Source organism: Pleurodeles waltl, chromosome 7 (genome assembly GCF_031143425.1).
Source record: "Pleurodeles waltl isolate 20211129_DDA chromosome 7, aPleWal1.hap1.20221129, whole genome shotgun sequence".
Lineage (NCBI taxonomy): Eukaryota > Metazoa > Chordata > Amphibia > Caudata > Salamandridae > Pleurodeles > Pleurodeles waltl.
The window spans coordinates 352,725,518-352,750,640 of record NC_090446.1 but is presented as its reverse complement, the minus strand read 5'-3'; the positions used below and the strand labels follow the sequence as shown (position 1 = coordinate 352,750,640).

The 25,123-nt window shown below is 45.7% G+C and overlaps 1 protein-coding gene across 1 annotated transcript in view; it reads right to left on the bottom strand.

Annotated features, from left to right (window-relative positions):
* Positions 1-25,123, bottom strand: part of TOP1 (DNA topoisomerase I) — a 352,777-nt gene that overhangs the window by 201,622 nt on the left and 126,032 nt on the right. Inside the window, exons 9-12 of the mRNA XM_069243787.1 lie at positions 17,334-17,449; positions 17,113-17,234; positions 14,934-15,056; positions 11,738-11,925 (exon numbers count right to left, since the gene is read on the bottom strand). Of these exons, the coding sequence (XP_069099888.1) occupies positions 11,738-11,925; positions 14,934-15,056; positions 17,113-17,234; positions 17,334-17,449 (549 nt within the window). The remainder of the gene's footprint in view (positions 1-11,737; positions 11,926-14,933; positions 15,057-17,112; positions 17,235-17,333; positions 17,450-25,123) is intronic.

The following is a 25,123-nucleotide window of genomic DNA, read 5'->3' as shown; positions in this document are numbered from 1 at the left end:
AGTGCTAACCTTCAGGGGTCACAACTGCCCCAGGACCAAATGTCTCTCGGTAGTAGCAGCTCACCTGTGCAGGCAAAACAAACTTTTTCTATATTTAGACTGGCTCATCAAATGCGCTACTTGTCAACAGTGCTTCTAGCACACTTAGGCCACTATAAACCTCATTCGCCTACTAGGCAATACCATCAGTACAGTCAAATTCCACCTCCAACCTCTCCAAATACAACCCTACCTAGGAGCCATCCTTGATTCACGAGGGATAGCTTACCCCAATGCTGCCCAGATTCAATCCTTCTAGGCGCTTTTCTCAGTTCCAGCCTCATCAGCAAGTAACAGGACCGTCATGCCTCTTCTTGGTGTGATGGCTTCATGCTTAGCCATAGTACATCATGCCAGACTCAACATGCATCTGTTGCAAGAGTGCTTAGCGCACCAGTGGTGTCAGATGGAATGTCAGTGGGTGAATCTAATGTTGGACGGTTGTCAAGCTTGTGTCTCTGCAGTGGTGGAACACCAATCTCCTAAAAGGACTTCCTTTCCTAGTTACAGTTCTGCAGAGAACCATAACAATGAACACCCCCCCCCCCCCCCCCCCTTTGGTTGGGAAGCTCATTCACAAGATCTCACTGTCCAGGGACAATGGACACTCAGCCAGCAACATCTCCGTATCAATCACCTGGAGTTGCTAGCTGTTCATCTAGCACTGAAATCCTTCCTTTCCCATCTGCTATTGGCAAGGTAGTCCTGATTAAAACAAACCGCATAACTGCCATGTATTGCCCCAAAAGCCAGGGGCACCAGGCCCCCCTCAGCTCTCATCTAGCCTAGACCCTTTGGGCTGTCTGATACTGCATTCATCTGTTAGAGTACCTTCTGGGAGCAGAACTAATCTGTAGATCTCGGCAGGAGGCGCCCGCAAGTCCATAAGTGGGATCTCCACCCGCAAGTCATCCTCCCATACTTTTGGCTTTGGGGTCACCCAGAAATGGACCTTTTTTCACCACAGCAAAAACACAAAACTCCTAAACTTCACCTCGAGGTTTCCACAGTCCAGGGGAAGCGCACTGTGAATGAGTTGGTCTGGGGTATTTGCTTAGACTTTTCCACCTCTCACTGCTTCAGTTTGTGGATTGTAAACTTCAGCAGACCTTTCTCTCTCATCTTAGTAGCTCCCACATAGGTGCAACAGCCATGGTTCACCACACTCCTAGAACTCTCAGTAGTTCCCCACAAAGTATTGCAGAACAGACAGGACTGTGTCAAACAGAACCATGGAGAAGTCTGACAACCAGACCCCTCAACCTTGTGATCTGGCTCCTGAAGTCCTAGTTTGATTATTTGAACCTACCCCAACACTGTATGGACATTCTTAAAGAAGCATGCAGGCCCAATACTCGTGCTTGTAATGCTGTACAGTGGGAAAGATTTGTCTGCTACTGTAATTCCATATTCATTGATCCTTTAAAACTCAATGTACAAGACCTTGTCTTATCTATTTAATTTACATAAGTCTGGTCTACCTTATACATTTATAAGGCTTACACCTATCTGCAGTAGCCGCTTATCTACAAAACAGACGCTTTCTTATTCAGGATCTCGGTTATTATAGCCTTTTTGGAAGGTCTTAAAAGGGTCATTCCACCTAGGGTGCCACCAGCTCCCAACTGAGTCTCAATATTGTATTAAGATTAATAGGCCCTCAATTTGAGCCTCTCCACTCATTCCCCCTTCGGTTCTTATCCTGGAAAGTATCATTCCAAGTGGCTACAACTTTACTCAAATGTCCCAGTGAGTTTCAGGTGTTCTCTTTATAGAGCTGGAATAAAGGTTCTTCTAAAGATAGGCTGGTATTACGTACCAATTCTAAATTTCCTCCAAAGATGGTATGTATCTCAGTTCTTTCTTAATCTATTGAATTGCCAGTGTTTTCCCCAACCTGACTCAGTTGAGTAAAGGGCTCTACACACCTTAGAAGTCAAACAAGCCCTTATGTATTAAAACATTTTGGAAAATACAGCAACTCTGTTGCCTTTTCGAATCCACTTAAGGTAAGGGCCATTTCTTAATCGGACATTGCACATTGAACTGTCATATGTCTGTAGGAAGCTGGCTCGGTATATACTAAATCAAAATGAGATCTCGTGTGCAGAGTCCAAGGGTTCCCCTGGGACTTAACGGAGGCTAAAGTAGATAATACTAATGCCCTCTTTTGTAGTGGTTTGGTCGAGCAGTTACACTTATCAGAGGGTAGTGCAAAGCATTTGTTGCACGCACACAGACAATAGAAGAAGCACACACTCGATGACAACTCCAGACCAGTGGTTTTATATTGTAAAAATCTTTTCATTAGTTTTAGAACCACACGATTAAAGCTGCAGGTAAGTACTCCAATCGATTCGTATTTCACACATGAATCAAGTGTAATTTGTTTGAAATCGATTTGTTGTACAGTTCTTGAATTATTGGCAATAATCTGTTTTAAAAATGGACATAGTGCAATTTTCAGAAACCGTTTCAGAGGGAAGAAATGTTTGTTAGATTTGCAGTTAAGTACAACACTTACCGTTTCAATCTCCGGTTTTTAGGAAGTCCACAGGTTGGGGTTAAAGTTAACCCCAAACACCCACCTTCAGCAACACAGGGCCAGCCGGGTGCAAAGGTCAAAGATCAGCAAATTTTGACATTGGCTCCTATGGAGACAGGGGGTACTCTGAATCAGGTCTGCCTGCAGGTAAGTCCCAGATGAAATGGTCACTCTTCCTTGTTTTTCTTAGGTTTCCTGCCAAACTGGATGCCAAAAGTGGGGCTTTGTCTGAGGGACGGGCATCTCCACTAGCCAGAGTGCCTGAGGCACTGTAATACAAGGCCTGAGCCTTTGAGGCTCACTTCCTGTGTTAAAGTTCCTGCAGGTGGGAGGTGTGAAGCACCTCCAACCTGAGCAGGCTGTTTCTGGCCTCGGAGCACAAAGCCCTTCACCCCATGGGGTCAGAAACTCGTCTACTGGTGGCAGGCTGGCACAGATCAGTCAGTGCTACACGGGGCATCTCTAAGATGCCCTCTGTTTACTTTTTAGAATAAATCCAACACCCGTATCACTATGGGTTTATTGAACTGAGAAGTTTGATACCAAACTTCACAGTATTTAGTGAGGCCATTACGGAACTGGAGTTCATAATGACAAACTCCCAGGCCATATACTTAATATGGCCACACTGCACTGACCATGTCTAAGAATGGCCTTTGACACTGTAGGGGCATATTGGTCCTGCAGCTATGCCCTCACCTGTGGTATAGTGCACCCTGCCTTAGGGCTGGAAGGCCTGCTAGAGGGGTGACTTACCTACACCACAGGCAGTGTTTGTGGGCATGGCACCCTGAGGGGGCTACAACGTCGACTTTGTCTTTTTCTCCCCACAAACACCCACAATCTGCAATGGCAGTGTGCATGTGTTAGGTGAGAGGTCCCTCAGGGTGGCACGACACAGGCTGCAGTCCTTGTGGACTCTACCTGGTCACAGGGCCCTTAGTACCACTGGTACCTTATACAAGGGTTTATTTAAAATTATCTGTATGCCAGAGGTGGGCAAATTGTGGAAACAATGGTACATTTTTAGGGGAGGAACACTGGTGCTGTGGCCTGGTTATCCGGATCCCAGCACACACTGTCAAGTCAGTATCAATATCTTGCAAAAAGTGTTTTGGGGGGGCTTGTAACTGGAACAAATGCCAGTTTCCTTCATTGTCCAAACATGCTATGCTAAAGCTAAAAGAACTTAACTTATCGCTCCTAGAGCTCACTCTACTTGCAAAAGAGGAGCTTAAGTGGCCTTCCTAGGAAATATAATTGTTGCTGAAAAATGTAAAGCAGCTACTTGGTCTACACCACATACGTTTCCAACCGATTATTTGATGTGCTGGCCCGTCGTCTAGCCAATGTGGGCCAAGCAATTCTATGAACAGTTTGATGGCATGTGTGACTGTAGGTACACATGCTCTGCATACTTATGCTACTTAGCGTTGTCATGAAAGTTGAGTTGTTTTTGTTTGAAAAGTCTTGAGTCATGAGGTATTGACTCCTTTTCTTGATTGAAATGCACATGGCCCTTGACTCTTAAGATTGTTCACTTCTGCTGTCTGGTCTGGTCATGTTCTTTCGGAGCGCTGGGTCAAAACTGTATTAGGCCTCTTCCATTCGGGAAAACTTCCAAACTAGTTGGTATTGTTTTCGATCGCATTTTTCCTCTATACCTTTGCGTTCCTGGATCGTGGAAATCCTTGTTAATTTGGACTCCTTCGATTGAGGCACTTAGGGCCGCAGCCTTTGTGTGGCAGTTTTCTCCATTCTATGCCTCAGAGAATGAAAACCTGATGGAACGGACACCTTTCTGTTGGGGTCACTCCAAATTCCCTCAGACCAGTCCGCATCAGGTCTGTAACCTCAACTTGCCATTGGAACATAGAGATGATGACTTCAAGGCCTGCCAGTCATTCTGGTCGAAAAAGACTCTGCAAGATAAGAGCCTGTTGCTGAGAAATGCAGAGGCAAGAAGTTGAGGAGCTGCCTGACACTTTCTGTATCGAAGACACATGTCGGACACAGATCAGGAGGCTTCAGCTGCAGAAGAGGAGGCATTTTCCATTCAAGTCCCACTTGGAAGCTGAATTGAGACTCTGGATGCAGGAAATACTCCAGGTCAACAAACTGAGTAAGAAACCCCTGCTGCAGCCAAACAAACTGATGAGTTTGGAAGCAAAGGCGATTGTGCAGTCACTGCCCTCGGGCTCTGCACCTAAAACCGAAGACCTTCTGTAGGAAGTTGGCTCTGTATGTGCTATTTCAAAGTAAGGAATAGCATGCACAGAGTCCAAGGGTTAACCTTAGAGGTAAAATAGTGGTAAAAATAGATAATACTAATGCTCTATTTTGTGGTAGTGTGGTCGAGCAGTAGGCTTATCCAAGGAGTAGTGTTAAGCATTTGTTGTACATACACATAGACAATAAATGAGGTACACACACTCAGAGACAAATCCAGCCAATAGGTTTTTATATAGAAAAATATCTTTTCTTAGTTTATTTTAAGAACCACAGGTTCAAATTCTACATGTAATATCTCATTCGAAAGGTATTGCAGGTAAGTACTTTAGGAACTTCAAATCATCAAAATTGCATGTATACTTTTCAAGTTATTCACAAATAGCTGTTTTAAAAGTGGACACTTAGTGCAATTTTCACAGTTCCTAGGGGAGGTAAGTATTTGTTAGGTTAACCAGGTAAGTAAGACACTTACAGGGCTTAGTTCTTGGTCCAAGGTAGCCCACCGTTGGGGGTTCAGAGCAACCCCAAAGTCACCACACCAGCAGCTCAGGGCCGGTCAGGTGCAGAGTTCAAAGTGGTGCCCAAAACACATAGGCTAGAATGGAGAGAAGGGGGTGCCCCGGTTCCGGTCTGCTTGCAGGTAAGTACCCGCGTCTTCGGAGGGCAGACCAGGGGGGTTTTGTAGGGCACCGGGGGGGACACAAGCCCACACAGAAATTTCACCCTCAGCAGCGCGGTGGCGGCCGGGTGCAGTGTAGAAACAAGCGTCGGGTTTGTAATGGAAGTCAATGGGAGATCTAGGGATCTCTTCAGCGCTGCAGGCAGGCAAGGGGGGGGTTCCTCGGGGAAACCTCCACTTGGGCAAGGGAGAGGGACTCCTGGGGGTCACTTCTCCAGTGAAAGTCCGGTCCTTCAGGTCCTGGGGGCTGCGGGTGCAGGGTCTCTCCCAGGTGTCGGGACTTAGGATTCAAAGAGTCGCGGTCAGGGGAAGCCTCGGGATTCCCTCTGCAGGCGGCGCTGTGGGGGCTCAGGGGGGACAGGTTTTTGTACTCACAGTCTTAGAGTAGTCCTGGGGTCCCTCCTGAGGTGTTGGATCGCCACCAGCCGAGTCGGGGTCGCCGGGTGCAGTGTTGCAAGTCTCACGCTTCTTGCGGGGAGCTTGCAGGGTTCTTTAAAAGCTGCTGGAAACAAAGTTGCAGCTTTTCTTGGAGCAGGTCCGCTGTCCTCGGGAGTTTCTTGTCTTTTCGAAGCAGGGGCAGTCCTCAGAGGATGTCGAGGTCGCTGGTCCCTTTGGAAGGCGTCGCTGGAGCAGGATCTTTGGAAGGCAGGAGACAGGCCGGTGAGTTTCTGGAGCCAAGGCAGTTGTCGTCTTCTGGTCTTCCTCTGCAGGGGTTTTCAGCTAGGCAGTCCTTCTTGTAGTTGCAGGAATCTGATTTTCTAGGGTTCAGGGTAGCCCTTAAATACTAAATTTAAGGGCGTGTTTAGGTCTGGGGGTTAGTAGCCAATGGCTACTAGCCCTGAGGGTGGGTACACCCTCTTTGTGCCTCCTCCCAAGGGGAGGGGGTCACAATCCTAACCCTATTGGGGGAATCCTCCATCTGCAAGATGGAGGATTTCTAAAAGTCAGAGTCACCTCAGCTCAGGACACCTTAGGGGCTGTCCTGACTGGCCAGTGACTCCTCCTTGTTGCTTTCTTTGTTCCCTCCAGCCTTGCCGCCAAAAGTGGGGGCCGTGGCCGGAGGGGGCGGGCAACTCCACTAAGCTGGAGTGCCCTGCTGGGCTGTGACAAAGGGGTGAGCCTTTGAGGCTCACCGCCAGGTGTTACAGCTCCTGCCTGGGGGAGGTGTTAGCATCTCCACCCAGTGCAGGCTTTGTTACTGGCCTCAGAGTGACAAAGGCACTCTCCCCATGGGGCCAGCAACATGTCTCTGGTGTGGCAGGCTGCTGGAACTAGTCAGCCTACACAGACAGTCGGTTAAGTTTCAGGGGGCACCTCTAAGGTGCCCTCTGTGGTGTATTTTACAATAAAATGTACACTGGCATCAGTGTGCATTTATTGTGCTGAGAAGTTTGATACCAAACTTCCCAGTTTTCAGTGTAGCCATTATGGTGCTGTGGAGTCCGTGTTTGACAGACTCCCAGACCATATACTCTTATGGCTACCCTGCACTTACAATGTCTAAGGTTTTGTTTAGACACTGTAGGGGTACCATGCTCATGCACTGGTACCCTCACCTATGGTATAGTGCACCCTGCCTTAGGGCTGTAAGGCCTGCTAGAGGGGTGGCTTACCTATACTGAATAGGCAGTGAGAGGCTGGCATGGCACCCTGAGGGGAGTGCCATGTCGACTTACTCGTTTTGTCCTCACTAGCACACACAAGCTGGCAAGCAGTGTGTCTGTGCTGAGTGAGAGGTCTCCAGGGTGGCATAAGACATGCTGCAGCCCTTAGAGACCTTCCTTGGCATCAGGGCCCTTGGTACTAGAAGTACCAGTTACAAGGGACTTATCTGGATGCCAGGGTCTGCCAATTGTGGATACAAAAGTACAGGTTAGGGAAAGAACACTGGTGCTGGGGCCTGGTTAGCAGGCCTCAGCACACTTTCAATTGTAAACATAGCATCAGCAAAGGCAAAAAGTCAGGGGGCAACCATGCCAAGGAGGCATTTCCTTACACCGATTTCCTTGTCGACCGCAAAGAAACTAAAAAATGGTACCACTAATCAGCACATCACAATCTCCAATATTACTACTCCATGTAGGCAATTCCAAGAAACTAAAAATCTCTTGTTCAGTATTATACAACTACAAAGAAGCTACAAATGCTCTAACTGTGCAGAAACTAATTTATATCTGGCACATGGTTAGAAGATTGTAGTTCCTCAATCAAAATAAAAACTCTCAAACTCTGCCTCCATTCCACACAACGGGTCATTTCGGTCGATATTTTGGAGACTGTGTGGTTCTAAGAAATCTAAGTAGCTAGTTTCTCACCCTTTTGCATCATTCAACACATTCCATAAATAAGTACTGGCATGACAGAAAAATGCTTTGGGATTGAAACGCCTAAGTAGTCTGTCAAAGACTTAACAAGATAAATATTATTTACCTCTGTCTCAATTACTCCATGTCCCTCAAAATACCACAGTAATGTGAATGTTCAACTACAATGAACAAACTTAGTGGTCTACTGAAACGTTAACTTTCCCACACCATCCTAAATTCAGCACTTCAGACAATAAACTGAAGAAACTGCCTCCCACCCATCCTTCAAGATGCTAATTAGAATTAGTGGCCTATCTCTGAGCAAAGGTGCTCAACTCCTTTTGTAATTTCACTGCCTATAACAATGTTACTCATAATATTAATAATGACACTTTGCAAATCAGAGATCCAGGCTATGAAACATTCTTAGACCTCCACAAGAGAAAAAAAAAATGTAACTAAGCCTTGGTGCTGCTACCACCCCTTTTAAAGGACTTGGAAGATTCGTTCTGCAATTTGTGCTGCACATCTAGAACTAATTTTATTAACCATCTCCAACAGTAGGATTTTACATTCCACCACTTAATTTCACAAATGTACACTAAATACCCTTCGTTAGCAGTACAAAGGAAAGTGCTCAATGGAACTGTGGTCACTGTGAAAACATCCGCTGTAAGGAAATGCCTCCTTGGCATGGTTGCCCCCTGACTTTTTGCCTTTGCTGATGCTATGTTTACAATTGAAAGTGTGCTGAGGCCTGCTAACCAGGCCCCAGCACCAGTGTTCTTTCCCTAACCTGTACTTTTGTATCCACAATTGGCAGACCCTGGCATCCAGATAAGTCCCTTGTAACTGGTACTTCTAGTACCAAGGGCCCTGATGCCAAGGAAGGTCTCTAAGGGCTGCAGCATGTCTTATGCCACCCTGGAGACCCCTCACTCAGCACAGACACACTGCTTGCCAGCTTGTGTGTGCTAGTGAGGACAAAACGAGTAAGTCGACATGGCACTCCCCTCAGGGTGCCATGCCAGCCTCTCACTGCCTATGCAGTATAGGTAAGACACCCCTCTAGCAGGCCTTACAGCCCTAAGGCAGGGTGCACTATACCATAGGTGAGGGTACCAGTGCATGAGCATGGTACCCCTACAGTGTCTAAACAAAACCTTAGACATTGTAAGTGCAGGGTAGCCATAAGAGTATATGGTCTGGGAGTCTGTCAAACACGAACTCCACAGCACCATAATGGCTACACTGAAAACTGGGAAGTTTGGTATCAAACTTCTCAGCACAATAAATGCACACTGATGCCAGTGTACATTTTATTGTAAAATACACCACAGAGGGCACCTTAGAGGTGCCCCCTGAAACTTAACCGACTATCTGTGTAGCCTGACTAGTTTTAGCAGCCTGCCACAAACCGAGACATGTTGCTGGCCCCATGGGGAGAGTGCCTTTGTCACTCTGAGGCCAGTAACAAAGCCTGCACTGGGTGGAGATGCTAACACCTCCCCCAGGCAGGAGTTGTCACACCTGGCGGTGAGCCTCAAAGGCTCACCTCCTTTGTGCCAACCCAGCAGGACACTCCAGCTAGTGGAGTTGCCCGCCCCCTCCGGCCAGGCCCCACTTTTGGCGGCAAGGCCGGAGAAAATAATGAGAAAAACAAGGAGGAGTCACTGGCCAGTCAGGACAGCCCCTAAGGTGTCCTGAGCTGAGGTGACTCTAACTTTTAGAAATCCTCCATCTTGCAGATGGAGGATTCCCCCAATAGGGTTAGGATTGTGACCCCCTCCCCTTGGGAGGAGGCACAAAGAGGGTGTACCCACCCTCAGGGCTAGTAGCCATTGGCTACTAACCCCCCAGACCTAAACACGCCCTTAAATTTAGTATTTAAGGGCTACCCTGAACCCTAGAAAATTAGATTCCTGCAACTACAAGAAGAAGGACTGCCTAGCTGAAAAACCCCTGCAGAGGAAGACCAGAAGACGACAACTGCCTTGGCTCCAGAAACTCACCGGCCTGTCTCCTGCCTTCCAAAGATCCTGCTCCAGCGACGCCTTCCGAAGGGACCAGCGACCTCGACATCCTCTGAGGACTGCCCCTGCTTCAAAAAGACAAGAAACTCCCGAGGACAGCGGACCTGCTCCAAGAAAAGCTGCAACTTTGTTTCCAGCAGCTTTAAAGATCCCTGCAAGCTCCCCGCAAGAAGCGTGAGACTTGCAACACTGCACCCGGCGACCCCGACTCGGCTGGTGGCGATCCAACACCTCAGGAGGGACCCCAGGACTACTCTGATACTGTGAGTACCAAAACCTGTCCCCCCTGAGCCCCCACAGCGCCGCCTGCAGAGGGAATCCCGAGGCTTCCCCTGACCGCGACTCTTTGAACCTAAAGTCCCGACACCTGGGAGAGACCCTGCACCCGCAGCCCCCAGGACCTGAAGGACCGGACTTTCACTGGAGAAGTGACCCCCAGGAGTCCCTCTCCCTTGCCCAAGTGTAGGTTTCCCCGAGGAACCCCCCCCTTGCCTGCCTGCAGCGCTGAAGAGATCCCGAGATCTCTCATAGACTAACATTGCGAACCCGACGCTTGTTTCTACACTGCACCCGGCCGCCCCCGCGCCGCTGAGGGTGAAATTTCTGTGTGGACTCGTGTCCCCCCCCGGTGCCCTACAAAACCCCCCTGGTCTGCCCTCCGAAGACGCGGGTACTTACCTGCAAGCAGACCGGAACCGGGGCACCCCCTTCTCTCCATTCTAGCCTATGCGTTTTGGGCACCACTTTGAACTCTGCACCTGACCGGCCCTGAGCTGCTGGCGTGGTAACTTTGGGGTTGCTCTGAACCCCCAACGGTGGGCTACCTTGGACCAAGAACTAAGCCCTGTAAGTGTCTTACTTACCTGGTTAACCTAACAAATACTTACCTCCCCTAGGAACTGTGAAAATTGCACTAAGTGTCCACTTTTAAAACAGCTATTTGTGAATAACTTGAAAAGTATACATGCAATTTTGATGATTTGAAGTTCCTAAAGTACTTACCTGCAATACCTTTCGAATGAGATATTACATGTAGAATTTGAACCTGTGGTTCTTAAAATAAACTAAGAAAAGATATTTTTCTATACAAAACCTATTGGCTGGATTTGTCTCTGAGTGTGTGTACCTCATTTATTGTCTATGTGTATGTACAACAAATGCTTAACACTACTCCTTGGATAAGCCTACTGCTCGACCACACTACCACAAAATAGAGCATTAGTATTATCTATTTTTACCACTATTTTACCTCTAAGGGGAACCCTTGGACTCTGTGCATGCTATTCCTTACTTTGAAATAACACATACAGAGACAACTTCCTACATCCGCACTCTAAAATTTGTCCTGCAGAGGTCGCACAGTCTCTAAACACAGTAAGTACAATGTTCACAAGTTATAAGAGCCAGATTATAGTTTTAGAGCCACCACTGAAACTTTTCAAGCAAATGTCGACTAATCGGCAAAAAAATATATATATATATATTTTTAAAACCAGAAAGCTTTAAAAGCAAGGGAAGAGGGAAAATACTGATCACTGCCCGCCTAATTGTATGCTGAATGAACACAAAAAAGGAAGGGCTATATTGAAAGTAAATAAGTATTCTTGTTTTCATCTTAGTAGGCCAGTTCAAGATACCTACATTGACCGCAACACAAAACTGACTGATGATTCAGTGTTTGACCATAACTTCAATGTAGTTTTAACTTCAGTGTTTAACAGGTTCTCAATTGTCTTGACTACTGTGTTATGCAAAGCAGACAAACTTTGTGGTACAGTACCATTATATAATTCAGTTCTTCTCCACTTTCTATGCACAGAATTGATGAGAAACTGTCAACTGCCCCTTCAAATGCCTAACCACATTAACACAAAAAAAAAAAAAAAAGTGTCCTTCGGCTTACTTGCTGCAGTTGATTATGATGTCCTCTGGTTGTATCCGCCTCTTCAGTTTGCCCATTTTGGGATGATTGCCTCTCCCACGGAACAGGCCTGGAGGTTCAATGCGGAAGTTTGCTATCCGTTCCTTGTGGTTGTCCATAATACAAAAACCATACTCTTGAAGTAGTCGCTCATTCTCTTCTTTGATTTTCTAGATGCAGAAATAAAGAAGTCATTTTAATTTTATACTTCGTCTGCAGGACATTAGCATGTCGAGGCTTCTTAGTGGGTTCATAAAGGGCATGTCAATTGCTACAGAGAATCAAAGATTGATTCTGCCTGGAATCCAATGTTCTTTTAAATTTAGTAGACATATCCATTTAGTAACAAAACAAACTAGGAATGTTGCACTTCAACTGCGTCAGGACTCTGTTATTCTTGCTTATCTGAAATGTATCCAAAGCTAATTTGAATGACAAACTAAACAGAATAGTAGTTTACACAATCCTATTTTTCGCACAGAATACAAAAATACAGAGCATGCTTTTCTTTTCCAATACCATTTAAAATATTTTTGGCAGCTCATCAAAAGGCTGTATTAGCCTACTTATGCCAGTTTCTTTAAAAACATATGCAAAAAAAGGTTCACTATATACAGCAGTTGTAAGAACAGGTTGCTGGATTTTCCAGTGTAAAAAAGTAGTAACAACTTTGGGGAAAAAAGCACTTTAGTCCACAGAACAACGGTCTGGATAAAAGGGTAGTTGCAGTCTTTGTTGAACAGGGCCGCTGTTCTCAGGAGTTTCTTGGTCTTTTGGAAGCAGGGCAGTACTCTGAGGATTCAGAGGTCGCTGGTCCTGGGGAAAGCGTCGCTGGAGCAGTTTTCTTCTGAAGGAGGGAGACAGGCCGGTAGGACTGGAGCCAAAGCAGTTGGTGTCTTCTTCTCTGCAGGGGTTTTTCAGCTCAGCAGTCCTCTTCTTCGTAAGTTGCAGGAATCTAAATTCTTAGGTTCAGGGGAGCCCTTAAATACTAAACTTAAGGGCGTGTTTAGGTCTGGGGGGTTAGTAGCCAATGGCTACTAGCCCTGAGGGTGGGTACACCCTCTTTGTGCCTCCTCCCAAGGGGAGGGGGGCACATTCCTATCCCTATTGGGGGAATCCTCCATCTGCAAGATGGAGGATTTCTAAAAGTCAGAGTCACCTCAGGACACCTTAGGGGCTGTCCTGACTGGCCAGCGACTCCTCCTTGTTTTTCTCATTATCTCCTCTTGGACTTGCCGCCAAAAGCGGGGGCTGTGTCCAGGGGGCGGGCATCTCCACTAGCTGGAGTGCCCTGGGGCATTGTAACACGAAGCTTGAGCCTTTGAAGCTCACTGCTAGGTGTTACAGTTCCTACAGGGGGGAGGTGTGAAGCACCTCCACCCAGAGCAGGCTTTGTTTCTGTCCTCAGAGAGCACAAAGGCTCTCACCACATGGGGTCAGAAACTCGTCTCAGCAGCAGGCTGGCACAGACCAGTCAGTCCTGCACTGAACAATTGGGTAAAATACAGGGGGTATCTCTAAGATGCCCTCTGTGTGCATTTTTTAATAAATCCAACACTGGCATCAGTGTGGGTTTATTATTCTGAGAAGTTTGATACCAAACTTCAGTTTTCAGTGTAGCCATTATGGTGCTGTGGAGTTCGTGCATGACAGACTCCCAGACCATATACTCTTATGGCTACCCTGCACTTACAATGTCTAAGGTTTTGCTTAGACACTATAGGGGCACAGTGCTCATGCACTGGTGCCCTCACCTATGGTATAGTGCACCCTGCCTTAGGGCTGTAAGGCCTGCTAGAGGGGTGACTTATCTGTACTTCATAGGCAGTGTGAGGTTGGCATGGCACCCTGAGGGGGGGGGTGCCATGTCGACTTAGTCGTTTTGTCCTCACTAGCACACACAAGCTGGCAAGCAGTGTGTCTGTGCTGAGTGAGGGGTCCCCAGGGTGGCATAAGACATGCTGCAGCCCTTAGAGACCTTCCCTGGCATCAGGGCCCTTGGTACCAGTTACAAGGGACTTACCTGGATGTGCCAATTGTGGAAACAAAAGTACAGGTTAGGGAAAGAACACTGGTGCTGGGGCCTGGTTAGCAGGCCTCAGCACACTTTCAAATCAAAACTTATCAGCAAAGGCAAAAAGTCAGGGGGTAACCATGCCAAGCAGGCATTTCCTTACAGGTGACCACCCTAAGGCTGTCAGGTCTGACAGTAACCTAGTGTTTATAGGTGCTTTCTAACCAGCTGAATGGGCATAACCTTCCAGGGTGGATATAATGCCTGGGCTTCTTGGGTGCGGCCAGATACCAATACTAGCTAGCCCACCCACCTCCTCTTCGTCGTCGTCTTCTTCAAAGTCTTCTGCTAACGGTGCTTACTGCTCCATCCCTCCCAGACCCCTTCTTCCCCAGGGGTAAGAAATTTGGGATACATCCCTGAATCTGCCCAAACCAGGAGAGGAGCAAAAAGACCAGTTTTTTTTTCTCCCCGAATGGGTGGGTGGCGGGGGGGCGGCAAGGGGGTCTAAAAGACAGGCTTGAGCAAAATAACCTGGCAGGACATCAGGGTTCTGCTTGTGATAACTGATTCTTGAGGTTAGGAATTTCGGTCCAGTTGCTTTGTAGGCTCTGAAAGTCAAGAGAATTTTGTTTCAGGACCACTGTCTTCATCTTACACTGAGGCTGGGGATAAACTACACCCAACCTAAGTGCTGTGAGTTGGAGAGAAGCAGATCACTGACTGACCAGACCTACACAATCAAACAAATAACTAGATGATTGTAGTTGTTTGGAGATGGCCTTAAAGGCAGCTCCAAGAACCACAGACCAGTGGAGCCCTGAGTCACTTACAGAACTTGAGATCGTCACCTGGTAGTTAAAGAAGACACTTTTTGCCTCCGTCTATGGAGATCCTGCTCAACCTCACAGTGCTCTTAATCAGGGCTCAAACGAGTATGGTAGAAGACAGGTACTGCACTGCTTCTGTACATTTAAACAAATTGTAAACATGAAAAATGGTTAACTGAAAATAATTTACAACAGCTTGGCTTATATTAGCTTTGTGGAACATAAATATATTTGTATGCAACACCAATGATCTTGAGTCGCTATTTATGGAATCAGAATTGGGGCTCATAATGCACATCTGCGAGTCACAAACACTCCAGAGATCTATACACACCAGTTTCTCCTCCTTGGACATTTGCTTCCTGGCTTCGGACTGCACCTTGAAGTAGGCTCCCATTTCATTAAAGTTACATTTGCTAAGGTTAGTGATTACTTCCCTTTCTTCCGCAGTCATCTCCTGAAGAGGAAACACAAAAGTAGTCTGTGTGTTTAGGAAACGATTAAGTGGACTTCCATAATAGTTCAGTCCAAGTCAATCATAATGAGAAGCGTCAACTCAAACCATTCTCCAGGAGGGACATTAGCTTTTATAGGTCTAGACTATTCCATTGCAAGACTCCGAAGTCCTCTTCAAAATACCATGTGCAAGAAAGTGTTCCAGGAACAGTCACATTTACAGGAAATTCAGATGAGTGTGACTGTTATAATGCTAGGGAATACAATTACTCAGTAGTAACCCAACAATGCTTAAGTAAGTGTTCTCACAACTGGGCTATATTCAAGCCTCAAGCATGAACAGGAAAAAGAATGAAAAATAAATACCAGAAACAAGTCCAGCACATTAAGGCAGAAATCTTCAAAAGCATTGCTGTGAAAGTTAGTGCTTCCGTGAAAATCATAACAGGTGGTGCCGTAAAAGTTTTTTTTTTTATTCTTCCTTTAGATCCCATGGTTTCGTAACGTCATCAGTATACACTGCCACAGATTTCTCTTCATTCAAATAGAATTCAATTCACATGCATCTGAGAAAATAAACTTCAGCCAAACCCCACACATCGGGTAATAAAGGCCCACTCTGTTTAGCACCCTGCTCTCACCTCTGGTAAATCTATTTTTAGATACTATAAGCAGGTTTATCCTGCTTTTTTGACATTCAGTGAGGCAGGCAAGCTTAGCCAGCTCTAGATATCACCATAAAACCAAAGATGTCCCACGCACCACGTTTGAAACCAGTGTCCTGAAAAAATAAAAAAACGCTGGCAAGCTTCGTACAGTTGCCCCATTTCCTATAGACTTAAGCAAAATGATTTCTTGAAAGGTTAAAATGACAAATATTAAATTGAGAGGGGCTTTACTAAATCAACTCACTTAAAAGTCAAAACCTCTTTGCCCAACACCATCTGACCCTCAGCTTTGTTGCTGGGGAAAAACGCACGTAGAAAGTGGGAGCAGAAGAAATTTGGGTTTTGCAAAACGGGAGGTCAAGATCTATAAAAGGAAGCTGCCACAAGCGGGTGCCTCAAAAAGTAAAAAAAAAAAAAAAAAAAAAACTGAACAAACAACTAGTCTCCAATGTACCAGTCTTAGTGTCTAGTTAGAGTAAAAACCTACAAGTTGTACATCTCTACAAAAAGAGAAGACCCAGCAGAATTAATAAATATTTGGATACACCATTCTACTGTCCGGTTTCTCCTTAAGGGAAGAAAAAAAGAAGCATCAGCTCCTTTGAAATCAACAAGCAGAAGTGCCACAAATTTGATATAAAGACAGCTGGTAAACCTATCTGTGAGAGGGATAAGCATTACATGCCAATTTGCTTGGGGTATGCAGATCTATAAAATGTTTTCACAGGTTCCCTTAAGGTGCTGCCACTAACTTAAATCACCAAGGAAGTGCTGAATTGTGCCAGAATTAGTAAAGCCTTCACTTTGGATTAGTTTTGTGTGCTCAGACTATTCCAATTAGTGAACTGTAACCAGTAATGCTGATCTAGGTTTCAGCGCAGCATGCCGGCCAGCATAAAGAATTTAAACACTTTATCAGGGGTAGTAAGAGCTATAAGAATGCCACACTTCGGTCACCAGTCTATACTTCTCACATGTTAGCACCAGACTACCAATTGAGCACTGCTTCTGGTCTCACTTGGATGTGTAACCAAGACCACCAACATTAATGGGCTATTAGGCAATTAAAATTCACGAGAAAGTTTGATAGGTCATAAATAAAATGACTGATTCAAGTGGCTATCAACGTAAATTGATTAAAAAAAAAAAAAAAAAAAAAAAAAAAAAAAAAAAAAAGACACTCACAGCAACTGCAGATTACCACCACAACAAACCCCACAACAGTGTTTAAAGCAAGCTTTTCTAAATAAAGATGGTGGCGGCCTGTTAGACCGTATTCAGAAAGGACATGCTAATAGCCCCCAAATACTATAAAAAGTGAAAGCACAACGTAAAACAGAAAAACTGAAGTGGTTAAGACCCAAAGTCTGAGGCAAAATCCAAGCATACCTTCTTCCAGTCTTTGAAGAAGTTTTTCATAAAAATGTCTTTTGTAGTGTACTCATGATCAAGCATTTTAGCAAAGAAGGTGGCAACTTCTTCAGCTTTTGGGCTCAGCTTCATTTCTTTACCTGCAAAAACATACATGGTATGTTCTTTTACGGCTCAAGAGTTAGTCGTTTATCCATTTTTGCCAACGCCATACAAAAGACAAGACCAGTGCAGCTCACCGTCATAGTAGAATTTCACATGGTCTGGAAGTGGATCGTAGGGAGGAGCAAAGACTGGACCTTTGTGCTCAAGAAATTTCCACTTGATGCCTTCGGGATGGCGCTCTTCTTCCCACCTTTAAAGAGAAAGAAAGGCTCAGAGCAGACTAGATGTAGGTCAAGAGAAAAAAAGAAAAAAAAAAAAAAAAAAAAAAAAGAAAGCTAGACAGAAATAAAATGCACATAGCTGAAAGCAATTAATACAAAACACGTGACTAGAATTAGTTTATTCCTTTCAACAATAAGATTAACCACAGGTTTTAATACTGAAAATGACAATCTTACAAAATTGACAACAGTAACATTTATAATGCTCTGGTAACTTGGGAATCGGAGGAGAAATTGTAAAGAAATGGCTCCCCTGTTGCAGTTACCCCCCACTTTTTGCCTGATACTGATGCTGACTTGACTGAGAAGTGTGCTGGGACCCTGCTAACCAGGCCCCAGCACCAGTGTTCCTTCACCTAAAATGTACCATTGTATCCACAATTGGCACACCCTGGCATTCAGATAAGTCCCTTGTAACTGGTACTTCTAGTACCAAGGGCCCTGATGCCAAGGAAGGTCTCTAAGGGCTGCAGCATGTCTTATGCCACCCTGGAGACCTCTCACTCAGCACAGACACACTGCTTGCCAGCTTGTGTGTGCTAGTGAGGACAAAACGAGTAAGTCGACATGGCACTCCCCTCAGGGTGCCATGCCAGCCTCTCACTGCCTATGCAGTATAGGGAAGACACCCCTCTAGCAGGCCTTACAGCCCTAAGGCAGGGTGCACTATACCATAGGTGAGGGTACCAGTGCATGAGCATGGTACCCCTACAGTGTCTAAACAAAACCTTAGACATTGTAAGTGTAGGGTAGCCATAAGAGTATATGGTCTGGGAGTCTGTCAAACACGAACTCCACAGCACCATAATGGCTACACTGAAAACTGGGAAGTTTGGTATCAAACTTCTCAGCACAATAAATGCACACTGATGCCAGTGTACATTTTATTGTAAAATACACCCCAGAGGGCACCTTAGAGGTGCCCCCTGAAACTTAACCGACTATCTGTGTAGGCTGACTAGTTTTAGCAGCCTGCCACAAACCGAGACATGTTGCTGGCCCCATGGGGAGAGTGCCTTTGTCACTCTGAGGCCAGTAACAAAGCCTGCACTGGGTGGAGATGCTAACACCTCCCCCAGGCAGGAATTGTCACACCTGGCGGTGAGCCTCAAAGGCTCACCTCCTTTGTGCCAACCCAGCAGGACACTCCAGCTAGTGGAGTTGCCCGCCCCCTCCGGCCAGGCCCCACTTTTGGCGGCAAGGCCGGAGAAAATAAAAAGAAAAACAAGGAGGAGTCACTGGCCAGTCAGGACAGCCCCTAAGGTGTCCTGAGCTGAAGTGACTCTAACTTTTAGAAATCCTCCATCTTGCAGATGGAGGATTCCCCCAATAGGGTTAGGATTGTGACCCCCTCCCCTTGGGAGGAGGCACAAAGAGGGTGTACCCACCCTCAGGGCTAGTAGCCATTGGCTACTAACCCCCCAGACCTAAACACGCCCTTAAATTTAGTATTTAAGGGCTACCCTGAACCCTAGAAAATTAGATTCCTGCAACTACAAGAAGAAGGACTGCCTAGCTGAAAACCCCTGCAGAGGAAGACCAGAAGACGACAACTGCCTTGGCTCCAGAAACTCACCGGCCTGTCTCCTGCCTTCCAAAGATCCTGCTCCAGCGACGCCTTCCAAAGGGACCAGCGACCTCGACATCCTCGGAGGACTGCCCCTGCTTCGAAAAGACAAGAAACTCCCGAGGACAGCGGACCTGCTCCAAGAAAAGCTGCAACTTTGTTTCCAGCAGCTTTAAAGAACCCTGCAAGCTCCCCGCAAAAGGCGTGAGACTTGCAACACTGCACCCGGCGACCCCGACTCGGCTGGTGGCGATCCAACACCTCAGGAGGGACCCCAGGACTACTCTAAGACTGTGAGTACAAAAACCTGTCCCCCCTGAGCCCCCACAGCGCCGCCTGCAGAGGGAATCCCGAGGCTCCCCCTGACCGCGACTCTTTGAATCCTAAGTCCCGACACCTGGGAGAGACCCTGCACCCGCAGCCCCCAGGACCTGAAGGACCGGACTTTCACTGGAGGAGTGACCCCCAGGAGTCCCTCTCCCTTGACCAAGTGGAGGTTTCCCCGAGGAACCCCCCCCTTGCCTGCCTGCAGCGCTGAAGAGATCCCTAGATCTCCCATTGACTTCCATTACAAACCCGACGCTTGTTTCTACACTGCACCCGGCCGCCCCCGCGCTGCTGAGGGTGAAATTTCTGTGTGGGCTTGTGTCCCCCCCGGTGCCCTACAAAACCCCCCCTGGTCTGCCCTCCGAAGACGCGGGTACTTACCTGCAAGCAGACCGGAACCGGGGCACCCCCTTCTCTCCATTCTAGCCTATGCGTTTTGGGCACCACTTTGAACTCTGCACCTGACCGGCCCTGAGCCGCTGGTGTGGTGACTTTGGGGTCGCTCTGAACCCCCAACGGTGGGCTACCTTGGACCAAGAACTAAGCCCTGTAAGTGTCTTACTTACCTGGTTAACCTAACAAATACTTACCTCCCCTAGGAACTGTGAAAAATGCACTAAGTGTCCACTTTTAAAACAGCTATTTGTGAATAACTTGAAAAGTATACATGCAATTTTGATGATTTGAAGTTCCTAAAGTACTTACCTGCAATACCTTTCGAATGAGATATTACATGTAGAATTTGAACCTGTGGTTCTTAAAATAAACTAAGAAAAGATATTTTTCTATATAAAAACCTATTGGCTGGATTTGTCTCGGAGTGTGTGTACCTCATTTATTGTCTATGTGTATGTACAACAAATGCTTAACACTACTCCTTGGATAAGCCTACTGCTCGACCACACTACCACAAAATAGAGCATTAGTATTATCTCTTTTTGCCACTATCTTACCTCTAAGGGGAACCCTTGGACTCTGTGCATGCTATTCCTTACTTTGAAATAGCACATACAGAGCCAACTTCCTACAGAAATCAATTACTTAACATTACCGCTGAAGTTTCACTATTATAGATTCACGGTTTCAACATCTAGGTTTTGACCACAAGGGTTTCTCAAGTGACTGTTTATGAATTTAACCTAAATCCACAGTTCCTCAACTTCTAGACTGCTTCACTTTGATTTTTTTTTCATGGCCTAGCTTTGAACAAGTTTTACGAGACACGTTCACTGCTGCCCTGTCAACAGTGGAGATCTGTATGTGAATCTAGAAAACGGGGTAGTTTATCTTTGGCAGTGTTAGTATTTTATTGCAGATTCACAAGATCTACATTAAATTACAGCAGTGTTGCCCTCCAAGGGTGGATGCATGAAAATAACTAATGTTAGAGCAGTAAACACCACTTTGCACACTGTCTGCCCTACTATTGGATGTTTGGAACTATCCCGGCATTTAGTTCAGAGGATTTTGTAGCAGCTAGAGTACCCACATTAACCATAAATGCTCATGTAAATGCGTTTTCTGTTGAATGTGCTCTCAAATGACAGTGAGTTAGGCCCCCCACATTTAACATTTGGATAAACTGAATAATCCAACGCACAGAGCCAGCGTTTGTGACGTTACTCTTACATCACAAAGGATACCAAACATTTGTGACAAACCCTGTTTAGTAGATGAATAAAGCTTTAGAAAAAAAGTGAGAAGTTCCAGTCTGAATAACATGACACACTGAGAAGACCACAGGTAGAAATATCAGATTTGTTTGCAAAACAATTCTATCGTGGTGCATCTACATAAAAAGTTCCTTAATCATGAATGCTTGTATTTCATCATACTTGCAGTAATGTGCACGCCTACAAAAGACGGCCCGATCTGCACCTCTCCTAGACGCTGTATCCGCAGTCACATGAACTTTAACGGAAGGACTTTGCCATTTCGACAGAGCCAGATACAACAGCCATGGCAAACAGACTTCCTCCTGGTGGGTGATAGCATCTCTACCAGTACACCAAACAACCTATTCTATTTAAAGGAACAGCAAACCCTAGCAGGACGTTTGGGCTCCTTTAGGATAGCCATGCATGACTGGGTAATTTAGATGTCTATATTGTCTGATCTCAGGGACCATGTAGCCAAATTCAAAGTCAGGCTGGATGGAGTAAAACACTGCAATGTAATTGGCAGGTACAGCCTGCAAGGCAACTTCTTATGTGGAGTCAAAGACATCTATAGCATGTCAAGATAACACCACTTCCTTGGGAAATCTGCAGCAATGAGGCTCATAACTTGGAAATTCTGGTGTTTCGTAGGACTGTGGGCATCAATGGAGTCAGAGGAAGAAGATGAATGTTCTACACCAATTCATCAAAAGGGCATTGTCTTATTAGCCTGGTTCTGGTAGTCTGGACACAAAGCCTTGGTTTACTGTTTTGAGATGTTGCGCACATATCCATCTCCGTATATCTCCCAACTGCGAAGATTTAATGAAGTAGCTATCCAGAACTCACTGATCATTTTCTTCATTTGATACCCTTGAGAAATTCAACTTTGGGTTTAGAATTCCTGGAAAGCGATTTGCCTTGAATGATGGCCCTGTGGCCAAGGCCAACAACCATATCGTCAGTCACCTTCGATCCTGCTCTCTTACCTCCTCGCTTGTTAATATAGCGCATGGGCTGCGTGATGCCCAAATGAATAAGACTCTTCCTCAACAGAGAAGGGAGAGGTAAATTTAGCGACCTGAATTCCAGGTAATGTAATTGGGAAGAAAACTCCTCTGACCAGCAGTCACGTTATTTAGATCAAACGGTGGTAGAAACTGCTTTCAAGCAGTTCAATCGTGCTGAAAGGTGAAATAGCTGAATATTTTCAGGTTTTTCTGAAGTAAATATGAAGCATGGTAGCCTCTAAGGGAATTGGTGATCACAGTGCTGCAATGTGACAAGCTATGTATACAGTGCTGCTTTCTAATTTTACTAGAGGAGTCCTACCTGAACATGTAGAAACGGGAAATAAATAAAGCAAGAGATGAAGTACTGGAGTAATGACTCTCCCTGCTCCTACTGCTGTGCTTCTATAGCCTCACCTCTACCCAGCTGACTTCAGGTACCCCTATGCGCTTTATCAGCTACCACAGGCTTGCAGTATCCCTAGTCCTGCCTCAGTGGCCTGCAGCACCCCTATCCCCCCCGACTTTCCGCAGTATCCATAGCTGGGTTTTGCCCGGCTGCACACTACCCCCTAGTTCTGGCATGCACTACCTATAGACTTACCTTTCTCTGGCTTGGAGTGTCCTAACCTTGCCACTCTTGTCCTTCGTGCAGTATCCACTTAAGAACATGCACACAGGACTAACCATCAGGAAACGCGGCCTGGCTCAAAAAGATGACTGATTATTCCCAGGCACCTGCAGCTCCCCATAAGCAGAAATGAGAGGGGTGTGAAGAGAATCCTGCACATCTCTGCAGAGGCTGAGGTTCAGATAACTAGCCCCGGGGGCAAACTTGACCGAATTCCAGCATCAGGATGCACATTTTTATACACAAGCAGTCTGTGTATGTTACTAATAAGGACTCAAATGGAGTTGGATAATAGTAACCCAGCTGTTTACAGCAGTGCAAAGTGTATTAGTAGCATGTTTAACAAATAAATGTGGTCTTACCTCTCTTGATTTCTATCTCCCTAAAACCTGTGCATGCATCATCAATATCACCCTTAGTTATACAGACTTATTAACATGCTATAGTTTGAAGCATTATTTAAAAAGTCTAGCAGCCCTAGTGAAACTAACAGTTGAGCGGTTATGGATGGTTTGCAGTAGAACAGATTTTGGTATGAGTTTATAAATAGTACATAAATATATGCTTTATTACTACTTGCAATGAACAGTAGTTATCAGTGCAGTATTTTATTTCTCAGGTTATAGCATTATGAATACTCAACTCTTTATCCCCCTCCCCCAACCCTCGTGCTACAACTTGAAGCCCTAATTTATAGCAGACAAAATTACCACACTTAACAGTATTTGCATGCCCTTTCCTGGCTGTTCTCCTGGCACAGCCTTTGTGTAGTGATGTTCCTCACAGCAGCGCAGTCTCCGGCACATGGCATGCACAAGAAGGTGCGAGGTTTCAGCATTAGGCTGTGTTCAGGACGACGGGTTGGGCCTCACCAAAAGGGACCCCCTTCATCTTCCACAAACTCTGCAGTCCCACCCCTCCTCCCATCTACCAAAGGTCAGCGCTTCAGGAAATGTATTAGGCATGTTACTGCTTACAAACAGAGCCCAATCACCAACCGCTGCACCTCAGGGTCTGGATCTACAACCTCAAGCCAAAGGAATGCAAGCAAAACATCTGCACTGTGAGTGGAAACAGACTTTGCCCTCAATCTTGTGACATACTGCAAGCAGGGGCATCCAAAAAGGATCCCACTCTGATTTAATAATACTGTGGACCAAACAGGAGAATGAACATCACAAGATACTGACTCCAGTATTTTCAGAATCACATTCTCAATGTCTGCATAAGACAAATTCCAATAACTAATAACACTGAACTAACCACAGGTTCAGAAGAAGTGTGCTGCCCAGCATGAAGTACTTCAGTGCCTTGTCAGAGGTAGGGAGAGCTACATATATGCAATTACAAAGGGCACTCTCTGGGAGTAGCTGTGAGTAAGGGGGTGCACATTCACAGTGGAGGTGGCTTGTCTAGCAGTTTAAAAGTGGCTGGTTCGCTTCGAAAATCTAATATTCTTGTCCAAGTTGAGGCTTCCTTCACATTGCAGCCAGGCTTTATCCTTAGTCTGCCTTTAAGCGCCACCATCGAAAGCATGGCAAACAGAGTTAACAATTTACCCCCGACTAAGTGATTGTAATTGTTGTACAAGGGGTGTTTAGCATCCAGGGATGTTGATCTTGATCACACTGGACTGGCCTAAGTGGTATGACTGATCCACATATTACTCTGTATAAAGCAACTACAGTGCTGGAGCAAATTGCCAATGCAGAAAACTCATGAAGAAGTAGACCTACAATTAAGAAATAAAAATAAAGTCCGACTAGCATTAGATGCCAGAGTATATGAATGCATGGTTGGACCGTGTTCAGCACTGCTCTGACTCTGGGTGTATGCCTACTTACTGTTTCCCCTCACTAGTCCACATCAAAAAGACTAAACTCCCTGATGGTGGAGTAGAAGAAGAATCTAATTTGAAGCAGTATACATAAAGATAGGAAGCCGGCAAGAAAAAGGTAGGTGCAGGAAGGCAGATCAAGGAGTTAAGATGACAAACTGCATGACCACTTGTGTTACATTTTAGCCAAGTAGCCAGAAAAATCAGGCTCTGCCTCTTTTTGCTCAGATGAATACAACAGAAAAGCAATAATTTCTCTTGCAGACAGAGGTTGTAGAGACGATCGATATTGCCAATAAGTTAAAACAGGTGGATGCTGACAAACTGCAGGATGAACCCAAACCCTTCGGTGACATATGAAGAGGAGTCCAAGTTTCCATTCCTTAAATACTGAACTGATCCTTTATTTGGAAAATGAGATCTCGTCAACAGCACCTTCAGAGAAAATATTTAGGACATACACCAAACACTGCGAAACAACACCGCTACAAGACTTCGAAAGGAAAAGGATTTGAATGGTTTTTGACAGTCGCAAAAATAGCTATCAAAAACGGGCTCAGGTATCGAAAACGTATTACATGGAGCAAGTTTTGTTCACCATCCTTTTGAAATG